The sequence below is a fragment of the Balaenoptera musculus genome, chromosome 12 (genome assembly GCF_009873245.2).
Source record: "Balaenoptera musculus isolate JJ_BM4_2016_0621 chromosome 12, mBalMus1.pri.v3, whole genome shotgun sequence".
In the NCBI taxonomy this organism is placed as follows: domain Eukaryota; kingdom Metazoa; phylum Chordata; class Mammalia; order Artiodactyla; family Balaenopteridae; genus Balaenoptera; species Balaenoptera musculus.
This window is the reverse complement of record NC_045796.1, coordinates 53,522,080-53,541,250: the sequence shown is the minus strand read 5'-3', so window position 1 is coordinate 53,541,250 and position 19,171 is coordinate 53,522,080. Positions and strand designations below refer to the sequence as shown.

The following is a 19,171-nucleotide window of genomic DNA, read 5'->3' as shown; positions in this document are numbered from 1 at the left end:
GCAGTGATATTTAAAAGATGTCTCTTTTTTCCCTTAATTTTTTATTGAAGTGTATATAACATTTGTATTAAAAGGTACACAACAAATCATACATGTGTAAACTGAGTGAATTTTCAAAGTGTAACCATCATTCAGATCAAGAAATAGTACATAACCAGCATCTTAGAAGCTCCCCCCCATTCCTGCCTTCTCCTGGTTGTCCTTGTAACTATTATCCTGACTTCTAACCCTGTGGATTAGTTTTGATCCCTCACCCATACACCACAGACAGCCTCTCAGCATTCGTGTGTGTGTGTGTGTGTGTGTATGTTGACAGGTCTTCAGTGGGATTTTGATTATAAAACTCTGTATAATTAGTCGAACGAAGTTACTGATTTATCCCGGGGAATCTTTAACAAAAACCATCACCAAAAATATGCCCTTGGGCCAAAATTGTGAACAAGAGAAAAACAAAGAGGGGAGAATCAGAATCATTTTGCTGGTAAAAGATTGCCTTTACAGCCATCCTCTTCTTGGTTCAGTATTCTGGGAAACATGGTCACATTACCCCAACTAGGATGCTTTAAAGAATTGTCGAGTGTAAGTGATCACCAAGAATTCCTTATTTGTTTACGAAGAGGCGGGTGAGGCTTCTGATTTCCTGACCACAGCAGAAGTGACAGCTGACAAGTCTGATAGAAGGGTGTGCTATTGAAAAGCCATAAAAATCAGGTCCAAGAACTCAAAAAGCTTTGGGCCTGGGAACAAGCAGCCTTAGACTTTGAAAAGCCCCACAGACATCACCGTGCATTGAGTCATGCTCACAGCGATGACCTTGAGTCATTGTGAAATTACGTTCAGTGCACTCTGGAAAGAGAAGCATTGCTGTCAAAGAATGATTGGGAGCTTGGCTTCGGAGTCAGCTAGGATCAGCCCTGCATTTGGTACTTGTAGCTGTGTGACCCTGGGCAATTTACTTAACCTCACCTGTAAAATGGGGACAATAGTATTTTTTCCCAATAGCATTGTTGTGAGGATTACGTAGAATTCTGAGTGGCGTTCCTTGTAAGCTCTTTTGCTAGATGTTATTAATTTTTGACTGTGAAAAATGATTAGGTGGAACATCCTATTCTTTGGTTACAAATGAGATGTAACCTTTTAAAACATTTGAGATCTCCGTGGTAGAGCCTCTCTAAACACACATAGTGCAAAAGATAACTACTTTTAATTACTTGGAAGTAATAGAGACATTTACACTTTGAAGCAGTTCATAGTAGAAAGTAAAATAAGTGGACAAAGACAGCCAAGCCAAGGAGACTAGTAAAAGCTCAAGAAGAGGTGCATATAATGTTTTATTCCTCCTTGAGTTTAATGTTGCTCTATTACCTAAGTGTAACTGTACATCATCCAGATCTACATCCTCTCCTGTTCTGTTCCTCTCTCATCAGTGGGGTGCTGTGTCCCACTGACAGAAATGATGAATTGTCTCTATTTCTTCCTTCCTTGGTACTTATTTAGATGGCTGATTTACGAAGAGCCTGGATTTCAGGGTGTCCCTTTTATCCTGGAACCTGGTGAATACCCTGACTTATCCTTCTGGGATACAGAGGAGGCGTACATTGGATCCATGCGGCCTCTGAAAATGGTAAAGATGGAATCCAACGATGTGTTCTTAGAATCAGTAATTCTTTGCTTAACTTTGATAATTCATGGGATGTGACTTTAAAGCAATAAAGTAGACTTTTTAAAAACAAATATGTAGAAGATGGGACCTATTGCTAGATAGAAATAATAGAAAGGTTAACTTGCTAGATGCTACAGATGAAAAAATGTGGATAAGCCCATGGCCTTGGCCTTCAAGGTGTTTTCGGCCTTGCAGAGCCGCTGATGTGTGTGCAAAAGCTCAGCCCAGAGCAGAAATGAGAAAGTGAAGAATTAAACCTTTGTGGAAAAACAGGAGGATGGACAGATAAAGTCCAACTTGTAGGTGTGTAGAAAAGAGAAGGGGGATAATTGGGAGAGCTTCACGATAATTCAAGAGGGTCTTATAAACGAAGCAGGATTAATTTAGATGGAGATGTCAGTACACTGCATGATCCAGGGCGGAGCTGGGCAAGGACGGGGCTTGCTGCGGACCAGCCAGTTGTAGTGACAGGAGGCCAGGCTGGGCGGCAGCTTTGGCCCTGGAGCTGGATGTCGGAATGAGTGTTGTTCTCCAAAGCTTTTGCCTTAGAAAGGGCCTGTGCTTCCTTCCCCTGTATTTTGCCTTGTTCTTTGTCTGTTTCATCTGCAAGACTCTAAGCCTTGGGAGGATCCTGGCTGCACCTGTTTTTGACCCCATGTTGAGCTGCATTGTAGTAGGTGCTCACTAAAAACCTACTGCATGAGTGAGGCTCCTGTTACAGACGTGTTCTTGAAATTCCACTTTGTGATTGTCTTCTGAGGCAGTTTGAGACAAATTAGAAAGGCAGGAAGATAATTTTTTTATCTTAATTTTACCCCTCCTGCCAAAGCTTGTAGTTTAATTACCTAGATGTCTGCTGGTCTTCATGCAAATAATGTTGGGCTTTTTTCTAAAGTTAAATCCATTTTCAAAGAACAAAGTTTTGTTAGTTTTATGAATGTATGAGAGAATCGCCTCAGGTTTTGAAGACAGTTTTTTTTTAATACATCTTTATTGGAGTATAATTGCTTCACAACGTTGTGTTAGTTTCTGCTGTATAACAAAGTGAATCAGCTGTATGCACACACATATCCCCATATCCCCTCCCTCTTGCGTCTCCCTCCCACCCTCCCTATCCCACCCCTCTAGGTGGTCACAAAGCACCGAGCTGATCTCCCCGTGCTATGCAGCAGCTTCCCACCAGCCATCCGTTTTACATTTGGTAGTGTATATATATGTCAGTGCTACTCTCTAAGTTGGTCCCAATTTACCCTTCCCCGCTGTGTCCTCAAGTCCATTCTCAATGTCTGCATCTTTATTCCTGCCCTACCACTAGGTTCATCAGTACCGTTTTTCTAGATTCCATATATATGCGTTAGCATACGGTATTTGTTTTTCTCTTTCTGACTTACTTCACTCTGTATGACAGACTCTAGGTCCATCCACCTCACTACAAATAACTCAGTTTCGTTCCTTTTTATGGCTGAGTAATATTCCATTGTACATATGTGCCACATCTTCTTTATCCATTTGTCTGTTGACGGACATTTAGGTTGTTTCCATGTCCTGGCTATTGTAAATAGTGCTGCAGTGAACATTTGTGGTACATGTATCTTTCTTTTTTTTTTTTTTTTTTTACGTAAGTAAATTTTATTTTTTTTGTACAGCAGGTTCTTATTAGTTATCTATTTTATACAAATTAGTGTATATATGTCAATCCCAATCTCCCAATTCATCCCACCACCACCACCCCATACTACATGTATCTTTCTGAGTTATGGTTTTCTCAGGGTACATGCTCAGTAGTGGGCTGAAGGCAGTTTTTAATGATATGCAGCAGAACTGTGAAGTTCACAGCATTCAAAAAGGATTACTGTTGAAAAGCGTACTTACTTGCCTGTATGAGCCCTGGTTTGTTGATAAAATCACCCACATTACTTTATAATTACAGGTCATTTGCTGTATTTGAGCATCTTTGGCTGTACTTTTTTTTTAAGGCTTTTAAACATAGAGGTGAAAAATATCCTTCTTAATTTCCCATTGCTGATTTTAACTTTTACCCTATTTAATATTTGTATGAGATACCTCTTCTATGGTTTATTTTTAGTAAGATTTTTAGATTAAAAAAACATTTTTATTATAAAAGTATAGCAACCCCCATAGACCCATCCTTTGGGATGCTTTAAATTTATCTAACAGTTTACTTGGTTATTTCAAAAGTCCTTCAGATCATATTGTGAACTTGAGGGAACTTCGACAGTTTTGTAAGCCAGCGGTTGCAAAATCAAATGCCTCCGGGGCCAGGCAGCAAATAGGCGTGAGTAGGCTGGCAGGGAGTTGAACTGCGGAAGAGGTGGAGACAGGCAAACTGGAGCCTGTATCCTGGCTGGAGGGTGAGCCCAGTTAATAAGTGCAGAAGGTGAAGGTTGCTGCCTGTGAGAGTTTGGGTCCAGAGATGTCAGATCTTAGGACTGCTTTTTAAGGTAAGTGAGAAGTATGCATTTTTTTTTTGAGAAGTTTACTGAGTTAAAACAAACAAACAGAAAAAACCCTAACACTTATTTGGTTAAAAAGCACAGCTACCGTACAGATTCAGCTTATAGACCGCCTCTGTGAGACTCTGCTTTAGACAGTCTTCCTCATATCTTCCCTGCATTTTTGGTAATTTTAGAACTGTCTCAACATTGATTAAACAAACAGGAATGTGGTTGCTCTGCAGTTCCATGGCTTACCGCAGGCTGCCGTGGGTAATAGAAAATGGTAACGTTATCAGTGACAAACCGCTTTTCTTATTATGTTATTTTTCTTTTCAGGGTGGCCGTAAAGTTGAATTCCCTATAGATCCAAAGGTAATATATATATTTAAAAAATTTTATTCCCGTTCCATCTCCATGAAGGTGTGATTTTACATATCAGCTTCCATAAAACATAATTGCAGCCAAAGGAAGTTGTCCAACTTACACGGCATCCTTCAGGCTGGAAGGTGATGCTAACGGCACCAGTTATCACTAACAGTATGCGTAGCCGTGGCTCAAAGGGTTCGTTGTTGTATTAAGTTTGTAGTTTGTGGTTTTATTTACTAACTGCAGGACCTGTTGCTACTTGCCAGTCAGCAAGGAAAAACCTCACTTTTCAAGACAAGTTCTCCCTACTCCCAAATGCTCTTTCTGTTAGTTCTACTTCACACATCTATGACACATAGTTTGATCTATAGTTTGTTTCATTTTTAAAGCAACTTAGAATACTTTGGTTCCTTAGTTTGGCCTGAGCAAAATTCTACATATCAGTTCTAGACATTGAACAAAAACCAATTATGCATAAACTGTCTTTTGAACCTTGACTTCAGGTTACACCGCAGCAGAAAAAAAATTCTGATTTTTTAAAAAAAATTATTTATTTTATTTATTTTTGGCTGCACTGGGTCTTCGTTGATGCGCGCAGCTTTCTCCAGTTGTGGCGAGTGGGGGCCACTCCTTGTTGCTGTGCGCAGGCTTCTCACTATGGTATCCTCTCCTGCTTCAGAGCGCGGGCTATAGGCGTGCGGGCTTCAGGAGCTGTGGCGAGTGGGCCCAGTAGTTGTGGCCTGCAGGCTCCAGAGCACAGGCTCAGTAGTTGTGGCGCACGGGCTTAGCTGCTTCAAGGCATGTGGGATCTTCCCGGACCAGGGATCGAACCCGTGTCCCCTGCCTTGGCAGGCGGACTCTCAACCATTGCGCCACCAGGGAAGCCCTCTGATTTTTAAAATTACATTTCATGGGGCTTCCCTGGTGGCGCAGTGATTAAGAATCCGCCTGCCAAGGCAGGGGACACGGGTTCGAGCCCTGGTCCGGGAAGATCCCACATGCCACGGAGCAACTAAGCCCGTGTGCCACAACTACTGAAGCCCGTGCGCCTAGAGCCCATGCTCCACAACAAGAGAAGCTACCGCAATGAGAAGCCTGCGCACCACAACAAAGAGTAGCCCCTGCTTGCTGCAACTAAAGAAAGCCTGCACACAGCAACGAAGACCCAATGCAGCCAAAAATAAATGAATAAATTTATTAAAAAATTACAAGATACTGTTATTTAGTTAATTTAAAAAATATGATTAGAAAATTTTAATTTGTGTTCCAGGACTTAGTGATATTAAGTGACTAATTTAATGTTTGGCTATTAAGATATTTAACTTTTAACAAATTACTAGCATATCTCATTTATGTTATAGGTAGTTATTTATGAAAAGCCTTTCTTTGAAGGAAAATGTATGGAACTAGAAAAAGAGGTGTGTAATTTTATCATGGAAGGAGGTGAAACAACTGGAGATGAACATTTGCCCCTTACATCAGTGGGATCTATGAAAGTTCTAAGAGGCATGTAAGTAGACAGGAGTGACCTGTAAGGATTTCTTTTTATTCCCTTTAATAAAGTTAAAAAAAACATGTTCTCTCTCTCCCAAAGATAGCATTCCAGATTGTATGGTAGAGTGAATTTAAAACATGTTTTCTTCAGCTAGTTGTGACCTGGATCTGACCCAGCAGTTTGCTGGGCTGGTTTGGGGTCATTCAGCTGAGCAAGGCTGATAAATTGGCCCATCCAGATTGATCAAATCTACAATCTTGTTTATTAATATTATGCTCCAAACTATTGAACTGTTAGTTAGTTTGCTTTCTATTTTGTAGGATCATATTTTGTACTTTATAGATCTTAACATATTTCTTTTAGAATTGTACACTGAAAATGGCTTGTAAATAGCCCAAAATATACAATATTTTAATTACTATTCGAAGAAAGTTCATTCAGTTTTATTTGCTGAAGTTCTTTTGAGTCAGTTCTTAAACATACACGTTCAGACACACGTGTACGCATGCACACTGACCCCACCATACTCCTTTTCGGAACGTTGGTGTATGCGTCTTAGGTTGATTTCTTGGGGCCATTCTGTTACTCTCTTAAATGCTAGGGAAGCATTCCAATAGTCATAATGCATGAGTCCATGTCTAGCTTTATAGCTATTTATATTTGTCAATGAAACTGATACTTTAACACTACTGAAAATTTCTACTCCTTCATGTTCTTTTTGTTGTAGTTGGGTCGCTTATGAGAAGCCTGGCTTTACTGGTCATCAGTATTTGCTTGAAGAAGGAGAATATAAGGACTGGAATGCCTGGGGAGGCTACAGTGGAGAACTTCAGTCTTTACGACCTATATTAGGTGTAAGTTAAAGAAAAGCTAATGGCTAATACTTGGGCGTTTTGGGATAATAAACGGCTAGCCTTTGAATTTTGAATTTTTTTTTCTCAATAGGATTTTTCAAATGCTCACATGATAATGTACAGTGAAAAAAACTTTGGATCCAAAGGTTCCAGTATTGATGTATTAGGAATTGTTGCTAATTTAAAGGAGACTGGATACGGAGTGAAGACACAGTCTGTTAATGTACTGAGTGGAGTGTAAGTGCAATAACCCAATTGGGATTTTAAATATGGGTTTCACTTTGGTTTGTTTTAAAGTAATGGAGTCTCTGACCCAGAGTAGCACTCAATAAGTACATATCTCAAAAACTAAACATTAAGTCAGCCATTTAATACTTACTGCCACTATATTTTTATAGCTGCTTTTTAAAATCTTTCTCATATAGTATTTTTTTATGTGTAATATAACATTGGAGCAGGCTTTTGAGTTTCATGATAGAAATCTACAGATCCACTTCCCTTGTCATTCTTCATGGAAAGAACTCATGAATTACTTATGATGGGAAACAAATAATAATAGTGATCTAACATTAGAAACCTGAGGTTGGGACAAAGTCCCATTTGATTTTCCTATGGTCCTACACCTGCTCCATTATATTTCCTCACTTTCATGTATAATGTACAGCAGAGTTAATTATATTAATCATATTCTAGATTATATCCCCAGTATTTATCTTATAACTGGAAGTTTGTACTTTTTGACCATCTTCATCCAACTCCCCCTCCCCTCCGACTCCCCAACTCTGGCAACCCCAAATTTGATCTCTTTTTCTATGAGTTTGTTTTTTAAGTATAATTGGACTTTCAACAGCATGTTAGTTTGTGGTGTACAACATAGTGATTCAATATTTCTATGCATTTCAAAATGATCACCATGATAAGTCTAGTTACCTTCTGTCACCATACAAAGATATAATTATTGATAATATTCCTCATGCTGTACATTTCACTCCCGTGACTCATTTATTTTGTAACTGGAAGTTTGTACCTCTTAATTTCCCTCACCTATTTTACTAAGCCTCCCCCGCCCCTCCACTCTGGCAATCACCTGTTCTCTGTATCTGTGACTGTTTCCTGTTTTGTTATGTTTGTTCATTTGTTTTGTTTTTTAGATTCCACATATAAATGAAATCGTATGGTGTTTGTCTTTGTCTGACTTATTTTACTTAGCATAATACTCTCTAGGTCCACCCATGTTGTCGCAAATGGCAAAATTTCATTCTTTTTCATGGCTAATATAATTTATTTATATATATATATATAGACACACACCACATCTGTCTATCCATGTAGATAAATAGGTTGCTTCCATATCTTGGCTATTGTGAATAATGCTGCAATGAACATAGAGGTGCACATATCCTTTTGAATTAGTATTTTTGTTTATTGGTGTTTTTTTTTGTTTGGAAAAATACCCAGAAGTGAAATTGCTGGATTGTATAGTAGTTCTATTTTTAACGTTTTGAGGAACCTCCATACTGTTTTCCACATTGTCTGCACCAATTCACATTCCCACCCAGTTCACAAGGATTACCTTTTCTCTACATCCTCACCCACAATTGTTATTTGTTGCCTTTTTGATAATAGCCATTCTGACAGGTGTGAGGCAATATCTCATTGTGGTTTTGATTTGCATTTTCCTGATGATTAGTTATATTGAGCATCTTTTCATGTGCCTCTTGGCCATATATAGGTCTTTTTTGGAAAAATGTCTCTTTAGGTCCTCTGCCCATTTTGTAATTGGGTTGCTTACTTTTTTGATGTTGGGTTGTATGAGTCCTTTGTATATGTGGGATATTAACCCCTTACCAGATACATTGTTTGCACATATCTTCTCCCATTCAGTAGGCAGCCTTTTCGTTTGGTTGATAGTTTTCTTTGTTGTGCAATAGCTTTGTAGTTTGATGTGGTCCCTTTTGTTTATTTTTGTTCTTATTTCCCTTGCCTGAGGAGACACATCCAAAAAAATATTGCTAAGACTGATGTCAAAGAGCCTACTGCCTGTGTTTTCTTCTAGGAGTTTTATGCTTTCAGGTCTTACCTGTAAGTCTTTAATGCATTTTGGGTTTATTTTTTTATATGGTGTGAGAAAGTAGTCCAATTTGATTCTTTTGCATGTAGCTGTTGAGTTTTCCCAACATGATTTATTGAAGAATCTGTCTTCCCCTTTGTATATTCTTGCCTCCTCTGTTGTAGATTAATTGACCATGTAGGTGGGTTCATTTCTGGGCTCTGTGTTATTTTAATATAAAAATAATTGTTTCAGTGTACCTGGAATTAGCAGTTGAATGTTTTACTAATGCTAAAGTAAGTTTTTATTGAAAGATGATTAGTCAAGACTCTTTGGGATGCAAGTGACTGCAGGTCAGTCTAAACTGGCATAAATGATAAAAATGTAATACATTGACGTGCATAACTGAAAAGTCCTGGGAAGGATTTTGCTTCCGTCACGGCTAATGAAGGGATTCAGACACTGTCATTAGGACTTGATCTCCCTCTGTCTCTTGACTGCGCTTTTGCTATGCTGGCTTCACTGTAGGCAGGTAATTTTTGTTACCGAGTTGAAGCTCCTACTGCTCTCTGCACAACAGGCCAATAAATGGAGAGATGAGGTCTTGGGACAAGGAATAGCAACTTTATTTGGAAAGCCAGGAGACTGAGAAGACGGCAGACCAATGTCCAAAAGAGCCATCTTGCTGGGCTTCGGATGCTAGTTTCTTTTATAGAACAAACAGGGGGAGGTGAGGAGGTAAAGTAAAAAAGCTGATAAGTTGTTGCAAATACTTCTTGGTTCTGACCAGCCTCCCCAAGGGATGTGCTAATTTCTTCTTTTCTGCAGCCAGGTGGACCTGGTGGGGATGTTTCCTGTGAACTCAAACAAAAGTATTTTAGCTTAACACTTGGGCATGGGAGTTCCCAGGGTTCCCAGAGGTGGGCTATTTTGTTTACTTTAAGCTATGGCAACATCCCTTTAGGGATTAACTTGTAGCAAAAGCAATAAGGTTAAAGTAAAGAAAAGGATCCAATATGGAGTCAGATTTGTTCTTCCCTATTATACTTTCTATCTGGGACCTGTGGCAGCACCATCTTGCTTTGTTCTCAGATCTCACTGCTTCTAGTGGAAAGCTTCTCTTTCCCACAGAAGTTCCAGGTTTGACTTTGATTCTGTATGCTTAAGTCATGTGCACCTGTCTGAACCAATTACTGTAGCCAAGGAGATGGCTGTGCCTGTGTTACATGCCCAGCCCTGCAGCTGAGATATAGGGTCAGTCCCATGGGGACTACTAGTGTATAATAGGGCTGAGGAGTTCCCCAGGAACATCAGAAAGAGTGGGTACAGATACTGGATTGGCAAAAGCAGATGTCTGTTAAAGTGAGTTACACAATTATTTTTATGGTCCAGGCTGATGTCAGTTATAATTTGTTATAAGTGAGAGTATTCTTAAATGGTCATATGAAATCATTTGACACTGATTCTGTTGAAAACGTTTGGCGTTAGGCTCTTATGCTATGAGTAACATAGACTATGAGTCATTCTAACCTCAACTCTACTGTATTTCAAGGGGCTTCCCACAATGGCCCTGGATATTTGAGATGTGTCTACAATGTAATATTGTTTTAGTGTTAGTCATGTTCACTAAATTCTTGTGTTGGTTGCACCATCTTGACAGAATGACTTCAGTGACTTCTGGGGCTTCCATTCTTAGCAGGAAATGCCTTCTCCTGGGTCCTGTTCTGGAACCCTAACATGTTAGAATCTGCCATAGACAAAAGGTATGATACGGCATTCAGAAGTTATCTGAAATATTGCTGTGGCTCTATAGTATTTTTGATTGCCTTTAAAGTGAATTATTTAGAGGGAAAATACAATGACCAACTCAATGTGGGGAAACAGTTGCACATTTTCATACTCACCAGGTGTGTTGGTTTCATTAGTCAGAGCCCAGTTACGTACCCTAGCAGAGGAAGCAAAAGGATGCTGGGTGGAATTCCCTTAGGGCATTTCTGTAGATGATGCTGTTAGCACTTGTAGAATTATTGTGCCTGGAGCCAGTCTCTCTTTTTTAACCAGCCCTTATTTACTTAAAATCCATTTCCTTTATAAAATGTTGCTTTTATATGTTTCTATTTTTAGTCATTTCTAGTTACATTTCCTGGCTTAGGCTTTTTTTTTTTTTTTTTTTTTTGGTTGTAGCAGTTGAGTTTTGTTGTTGGGAGGAAGTTGAAAGGAGGCATGCATGTGTGCACACACACACACACAACTTCCTTTTAAATTCTGTGGTTGTAGAAGCGCTTCTGTACTTACCAGGGCCAGCTGCTTCCTCATATTTCATTCAGTCAATCATTTGATAAATATTTATTGAGGTCTATTATGTGCAAAGCATTGTATTATATCCTCAAAGAAGTTACAGTATTTATATGAAACCTAATTATTGCTACAAAATACACAAAGATTAAGTGCTTTGGGGATCCACGGCAGAGAGAGATTAATTTCCAGTTTGGATACAGGGAAGACTTTGGAGGAGGTAGCATTGGAGTTGAGCCCTGCAGGATAGGAAGGTTGAGATGTACCACTATCACATGCATAATAAATTCCCTGGGTGGTAAACTCATAATTAGCTCTGAAACCGACAGCAGGCTTCAGGAAGGATCCTCACAAATCCAGCAAATGAGGATTTAGGAACCGCATTTTGTTTCTTGTTGAAACATCAAAAGAGATGCCTTTACACATCCCTCCTAATCATTTTCTAGTTCTGTGCTGTCCTCTTGTTCAAATAGTGGAAACTGGGCTAATTTTTTAAAAACTCAACAGCAAAATGAAATATTTCTAGAGTCCAGATTTTTTTAAAAAGTGTTGGTTTTGAGTTTTTTTCCTTTTCCCTCCACAGAAGGGCAGGTTTGCCCTGCTGCCCTTAAATTCTGAGCAGTGACCCCAGCAGGCTGAGACCTGTTTGTACTTATACTTGGCAATCTTATAGATAGAGAAGTGTTGATTCACATGTACAGAATATGCTTAAACAAGGACAGGAAGGAGTTTTTTTCTTAAGAGTTTCAGGTATAAGTTATAAGTAGACTCTAGATCATAGATATAACCAGAGAATCTCAGAAATGAGTTTTGGATTTGGGGCTGCATCTTGGAAGGAAAACAACACTATTGTCAATTCAAGTGACATTTTAATAAATGGTTTTCCTTTTTCAACTTCAGCGGGTTAGATAGGCATACTTGGGTGTTGGGTATTTTCTTACAGGTAACTTATTTTAGTTTTATAGGGAAATACAGTACTCACACTTGTTTAAAAAAAAAAAAAAAGCACTGGCTAAAGTGTCATCCAAGGTTTGCTAAGTTGTCACCTTCTCTCCTGCGTATTCAGTCTTTCCCTCCTCACTGGCTGTTTTCCCTCCAAACCTTACAGTCAAACAATCAAGCAAAAAGGACTTTACGCCCTCTGTTTCCCTCTAACTTGCTACAGACCCAGAGCCTTGCCAGGAATACTTTTTTGTCATATGTCTTATCCTCTTTAATTTTTTTTTTTTAGGTCTTGGCTTTTGTAAAGTAGATTTACTTGCTCTGCAGAAATTCCTCCCCACATAGCAGTGTTCCGGGCTCCCGCTTTGTTGTCATTTCTCTTCATGACTCGTGATAAGCCAAAGGCTGTGTGAACAGAGGCCGCACACAGAGGCACCTGTGAGCTGTACAGCCTCCCGCCCCGTCAACACTGGGATCTTGGTCAATGCCCTTACTTAAAAATGAAAATACGGGGCTTCCCTGGTGGCGCAGTGGTTGAGACTCTGCCTGCCGATGCAGGGGACACGGGTTCGAGCCCTGGTCTGGGAAGATCCCACATGCCACGGAGCAACTAGGCCCGTGAGCCACAACTACTGAGCCTGCGCGTCTGGAGCCCGTGCTCCGCAACAAGAGAGGCCGCGATAGTGAGAGGCCCGCGCACCGCGATGAAGAGTGGCCCCCGCTCGCCACAACTAGAGAAAGCCCTCGCACAGAAACGAAGACCCAACACACCCAAAAATCAATCAATTAATAAATAAATTTATTAAAAACAAAAAACAAACAAAAAAAACAAACAAAAATGAAAATACGGACTTTCACAAAGGTTAAATGACCTCTTTAAAGTTATCTGAACGTTAATGTCATGACCACACCTAGAACCAGGCCTCCTACCTAATTCCTCACTTCACAGTGTTGAAGAATAGGATTTTAAAGTTGCTTGTGAGGTTCTGAAGTGGGAAAGCGGTATTTTCTGAAATAGACTGTGATTGGTGCTTACAGCAGTTTCTCCGTTCAGCTGGCCAGCAGAAATGAGCCCACAGATGTCAGCTGTCATAGCTAATTATCACTTGAGATTTTTACAGTGTTCTTCTGATGGCGGCTCATTTCCAAGTAATAACTGCACTTGAGTTTTTAAGTCAAGCCCTTTAGATAGTAAAATTGTAATCTGTTCTAATTGTGAAGCATGTGGGCTGTTTTAGGTATGGCTTATGGAAAGGTAAATGAAAAAACTACAAGGGTAGGTGGCAGTTGGGGGTCACGAGGTGGAGAGACCTGGTGAGCCTCAGGAGACTCGGTCAAGGGTTCATTCATCCCTGGCCACTGACTGACAGGTCACTTCCCATTCAGAACAAACACCAACAGCTAATACCACGTGATGCTTCTTACCCATCTCTGAACTTTCAAGGGCAAGGATTTTGTCTTTTTTTCATCTTGCCTTCCCAGTGCCAGTCTAGTTCCCAGCACATGGTAAATGGCCAGTCAGTTTGTTGAATGAATAAATGAATTACTTTTTCTGTGTCTTTAGGTTTTCTTTTCAGTAAACTGTGAAAACCAGTACCTCCCTGTTACCGAGTCCAAGCTCGTACTGCTCGCCGTGCAACAGGCTAGTAAATCGAGAGACGAGGTGTTGGGGCAAAAGGAATAGTGACTTTATTTAGAAAGCCAGCAGACAGAGAAGATGGTGGGCTAGTGGCCCAAAGAACCATCCTCCCCGACTTAGAATTCAGGCTTCTTTTATACTGAAAGGCGAGGGGCTGTGGTAGGTTGTTGCCAGCTTCTTGGTGCTGGAATCCTTTGTTCTTGCAGCTGTCCACGTGGGTCTGGTCACAGTGTTCCTAGAAACCTCCACAAGACAGTTGTTATTTTCTGTTCTGCAACTTGATTTATCTCTATGTGAATGGAAAAGTTTTACACTAAAGCTTTAAAGGTCAGAGCCTAGAGAATGGACCATCATGTATATTTCAGGCAACAGGCAGCATTCCTTTACAAAGCTGCAGAGGCAGCATGACTAAGCACAGGCAACAGAACAAGAAGGTTAGAACTAAAGGACTAGATCCAATACGGAGTCAGGTTTGTTATTCTGTGTTATATCCCTAAAAGATTAAATGTGATAATAGATGTGAATGCATTTTGGAAAGTTCTGAGCATATATATGGGCATAGAGGTATTATTCCTTTAAGCTGTGAGAGGATCAATATAGGGCAATGAATTAACTGAGGAGGAAACACTGAGTATCTCGAATATAACAGAATTGAAAAACTCTTTTCCCTTCTAAGACTTTATCTTTGGATAAGAAATAGCATCAATAAGTTGGTTTTGTTGATTTTCCTCTCTGAGTATGGATCATTTAAAAGATAACAATTATGAAAACATTCCAAAAGAGATTCATTCTTAGTATTCTCAAGAGTTTGTTCAATTTTGCTTATTACATAGTTGTGTCATGTTGGAAATCCTGATTGAAACAAAATTTTCACTATTTAGCTGTTTTATGATCTTTTTTTTTTTTTAAGCATTTTTTTAATGTCAGCTTTTTTTTTCCAGTGTGGTTTGTTGTGTAATAGAGACATAGCTTCCTGTAGTATCTTTCTGGAAAAATACTTTAATGTTGATAACAAAAAGAATTCTTACTTGCTTATTAAAAGAACTTTCACAGCTACTTCTTGAAAGTCCAAATTGTTTCCTTAGAATAGAATTAGAAAGAAATATAGAGAAATAGCCTTACTGGAGTTTTCTCAGGGAATAAGATTTGACAAGCGGGAACACCAAAAGGTTCATGTAAAGATACTCTTTCACTTGCCACTTTGATTTGTCCTACAGACAAATCTATCTGCTCCTAAAAGATTAATGGAGAACCAGAAAAATTTTTCAGATTACTTATTAGTAAAACAAATGAAAGTTGCTATACAATGTATATTTATCCAAATGGGTGTGATAGTTTTATTGCAAATGTAAACTATGAACTATAACGAGTCAGTGTTTTTTGTTTCTTTAGATGGGTAGCCTATGAAAATCCTGACTTCACAGGAGAACAGTATATACTGGATAAAGGCTCTTATACCAGCTTTGAGGACTGGGGAGGCAAAAATTATAAGATCTCTTCTGTTCAACCCATATGTTTGGTAAGGAGTTACATTTTTCTCTGAGAATATTTAACTAAATTTTGGATTCCCTTAATGTGTGCTTCTGGTTCATGTAATACTTAACTATAGAAACTATCCTGAGATTATTTATTTTTAATGGTAATTGTTAATGATCCACAGAAGAAATTTTCAAGATGTCTGCCCTACTCATTTCCTTTTCTCTTCCCTTTAAAAATTCTTAGGATTCTTTCACCAGCCCAGGGAGACGAAATCAGGTAATTTAACAAACATTCTATCTTTCATAATTAAAAACCTTCTGTTAAAAAGCTGAATTTATGTGTAAAACATCATACACTTGGGAACATATTGTTAGTTTTACCCATTTTTGTGCCTGAAAGCATAACTATATTTTAAAATTAGATTTAAGTTTACAGTAAGGCTTAATTGATAGCACTGACCCATATCTAAATATTTCTTATAAAAAGTTAAATTTTTATATCATTACAGTGGATCAGAGTTTAATACACTAGGATTAGTATTTCAAACAATAGCATATAGTTATTGTGGAAAACAGCAAAATGAATGTTCATATTTGCTGTGTCTGCATTAGGCTTTTTATAGTGTCTTTTATATGGTGTCTCACTTAAGCCTTTTGAATGCTGACTCTGTATCAACTGAAGTGTTAAATTCGTTAAAGACTACTTAATGGAAGTGTTCAGAGAGCCATAATTACAGAGGCACAAACACCACTGTAGCCTCCTTTATTGGCATACAAAAGAGTCTAATAAGTCAGCAGGTAGCTTCCATCCAGAGGGAGGAAAACTGCACTACATGTTTCCAAAATATAGTTTCTTGTGAATGTTAGAACTGTTAACAATTACTTTTGGCCACAATAAAGCTTTAAAATGCCTCACAGCTTGTTACAAGAGGGTGTTCTGTAGAAAGCTGCCTCTATTGTTGGACTATCCTTTGATGTCTCTGAATGAAATTAAACAATCACGAACGGTGCAAAGTATTTCTAATTGATCATTAATGTAGAAGTAAAAAATTAAAGGACTTATAAAATTCATACCAGTTTACGATAACAAAAGTTAACAGGTCATGTTTGGTTATCATTTCAGAGGCTGAATGAGTTAATGTGTTTAGGAAAAGAATTTTATGTATTTCCCTTTACTTTTTCAAAGGTTCACTTGTTTTCGGAACCACAGTTTCAAGGTCGCAGTCAGTGTTTTGAAGAAACAACAAGTCAAATTGATGAGTCATTTTCTGCCAAGTCTTGCAGAGTTTTAGGAGGCAGGTAAGCAAAACAGTGGACTGGCAGAGCCCAACCAGTGGGGGAAAACAGGATCCACATATCAGCAAGTAAATACACTTGTAGGAGCTTGGTACCGTATGAGACCACCGCATAGTACAAGACCATGCGAGTACTGAAGTGGACTTCAGAGCACTGAGTGCTGGGCGTCAGAGGACGTGGACATCAGTGTGGGTGGGAGAAGTTGAAGATCACCACCTCGTTGTGCAATGGGACTCAGACCAGGTTCTCTGCTCTCTAGGCCTCTCCCGTCATCTGTAAAGGGACTTTAGATCATCTCTAAGGCACCTCCCAAGATAGATTTTTTTTTTTTTTTACAGGTGGGTAGGAGTAGGGTAGGCATTCTGCATGATAGGCAAGTGCATGGCTGGAGTGGAGATGCCGATGAGGGGCACACCGCCCTCTCTAGCTGGGAGGTCTTTGTACTGGGGGGAGGGGAAGTGAGTTTGGACAGGGAGGGTGGGCTCAGGCGATGAGTCTCCTGAGCATATGAATGTAGATGGATGCCAAAGGAAAACACAAGATGGGCAAGGCAAGGAGCTCAAAGTCAGGGAAACGCATCAGGAAACCCTTGGAGCAATCTGTGCAAAAGGTGATGAATTAAGTTGAATAACAATAATAGTAATAGTAGTAGTAGCAGTAGTAGTAGTAATGCCTTTAATCATAGAGTTCTTCATGGTCTGAACAGCAGCATCATGCCATTTGGCAATGCAAAGTGGAAAGAGCACCGGCTTTGCATTCAAATGCATAGATTTATATGAAGCTTCACTGTTTATTAGCACATACCTGCACCTCTGTCCTAGTTTCCCTTTGTCCCATATGCTGCTTCATTTATTACTACCAGACATGTACTTTTTTGTTATTCATTTATTGTCCGTCTCAGCTCACTATGGTATAAACTTCAAGATACCAGGGACTTTGTCTTGTTATATCCCCAGCAATGGAAAAATACCTGACACACGATTATTCCTCAATAAGTATGTGTTGGGTTAAACAAAAACAAAACAAAAAGACCCCCAACTCCTCTAGGGAAGCATGATAAATCACCATTTTATCAATAATGCTGAGTGCTAGAGAGACTAAGTGACTTGTCTAAGTCACTGTGGTATTTTGACTCCTGGCCCAGTGCAGAGGTGTTGGAAATGAGGATAAAGGGGTGAGGGAGAAATCTGGGGAGGAAACAGTAGACCTAGGTGACTGACTAGCTATGAAGATTGAAGGAGTATCCAGAAAAGACTCGAAGACTCAAGGGCTTGACAGGACCACCTTGGCTGGGAGAATGGTGGCACCATGAGAGGTGCAAGGAATGCTGGTAGGTGGAGAGGTGAAAGCATTAATAATTTCATGGAGAAAAAAGCTTTATTTCCCAAATGACTTATTATGAATATTAACTTGCCACAAGATGAAATGCAGTAAATATATCCAGACATTTTTTGCAGAGAGAACACTGTTAGCCATAAGCATTGTGTTTATTGTATGGCAGCTACCTCTAAAAATCAGACTTCTTGACTAGGAAGACTCAAATTACATTTTATACATGTGTGTGGTTTTTCCTTTATAGCTGGGTTGCATATGACGGAGAAAATTTCTCGGGTAATCAGTACGTGTTGGAGGAAGGCCACTATCCTTCGCTGTCTGCAATGGGATGCCTGCCTGAAGCAACTTTCAAGTCTGTTCGTTTTATAGATTTCGTAAGTATGTCAGGGTGAATATAGCGTTACAGAGATGTATGGTCACACAGCTGACAGAGCAAGGGAACCAGCAGGTGGGCTTACTCAGGACAAAGTTGGAGGCAGAAAAAAATAGTTGCGTGGACAACTTTCTACCCTGGTCTCTTTCCAGATCTTTAAAATGTAAACTGTTTGCTGTTTTCTAAGACCTCAGGGGCAGTGTTGGGTCAGTCATGGTGCACAGTGCACAATCATGGGCTAGTTCAAGGCCCTTCCGTCTTTGTTTTTTTCCATTTCACCCCTGAGCCCTATTTCTTTTTTTTTAAGATTTATTTATTTATTATTAATTAATTAATTTATTTATTTATGGCTGCATCGGGTCTCAGTTGCAGGATCTTTGTTGAGGCATGCGGGATCTTTCGTTGTGGCGTGCAGGCTCCAGGGCGCGTGGGCTCTGTAGTTCGCGGCACTCGGGCTCTCTCATTGAGGTGCCCAAGCTCAGTAGTTGCAGGGCGCTGGCTTAGCTGCCCCGCGGCATGTGGGATCTTAGTTCCCCGACCAGGGATTGAACCCGTGTCCCCTGCATTGTAAGGCAGATTCTTTACCACTGGATCATGTACATACAGCATAATGGATTACCCTGGGATCTTTTGTGGATATATATTAAAGAGTGGATTGGGACTTCCCTGGTGGTGCAGTGGTTAATAATCTGCCTGCCAGTGCAGGGGACACGGGTTAGAGCCCTGGTCCGGGAAGATCCCACATGCCGCGGAGCAACTAAGCCCACGCGCCACAACTACTAAGCCTGCGCTCTAGAGCCCGCGAGCCGCAACTGCTTAAGCCCGCGCGCCTAGAGCCCGTGCTCCGCAACAAGACACCTTGATGAGAAACCCGCGCACCACAATGAAGAGTGGCCCCCCGCTCGCCGCAACTAGAGGAAGCCTGTGGG

General features: G+C 39.9%; 1 protein-coding gene across 3 annotated transcripts in view; it reads left to right on the top strand.

Annotated features, from left to right (window-relative positions):
- Positions 1-19,171, top strand: part of CRYBG1 (crystallin beta-gamma domain containing 1) — a 207,587-nt gene that overhangs the window by 177,662 nt on the left and 10,754 nt on the right. For all 3 annotated transcript variants that reach the window (XM_036871435.1, XM_036871436.1, XM_036871437.1), the window contains 9 exons: positions 1,498-1,624; positions 4,456-4,491; positions 5,847-5,995; positions 6,708-6,834; positions 6,926-7,071; positions 15,153-15,279; positions 15,483-15,515; positions 16,425-16,537; positions 18,114-18,243. In XM_036871435.1, coding sequence (XP_036727330.1) covers positions 1,498-1,624; positions 4,456-4,491; positions 5,847-5,995; positions 6,708-6,834; positions 6,926-7,071; positions 15,153-15,279; positions 15,483-15,515; positions 16,425-16,537; positions 18,114-18,243 — 988 coding nt within the window. The remainder of the gene's footprint in view (positions 1-1,497; positions 1,625-4,455; positions 4,492-5,846; positions 5,996-6,707; positions 6,835-6,925; positions 7,072-15,152; positions 15,280-15,482; positions 15,516-16,424; positions 16,538-18,113; positions 18,244-19,171) is intronic.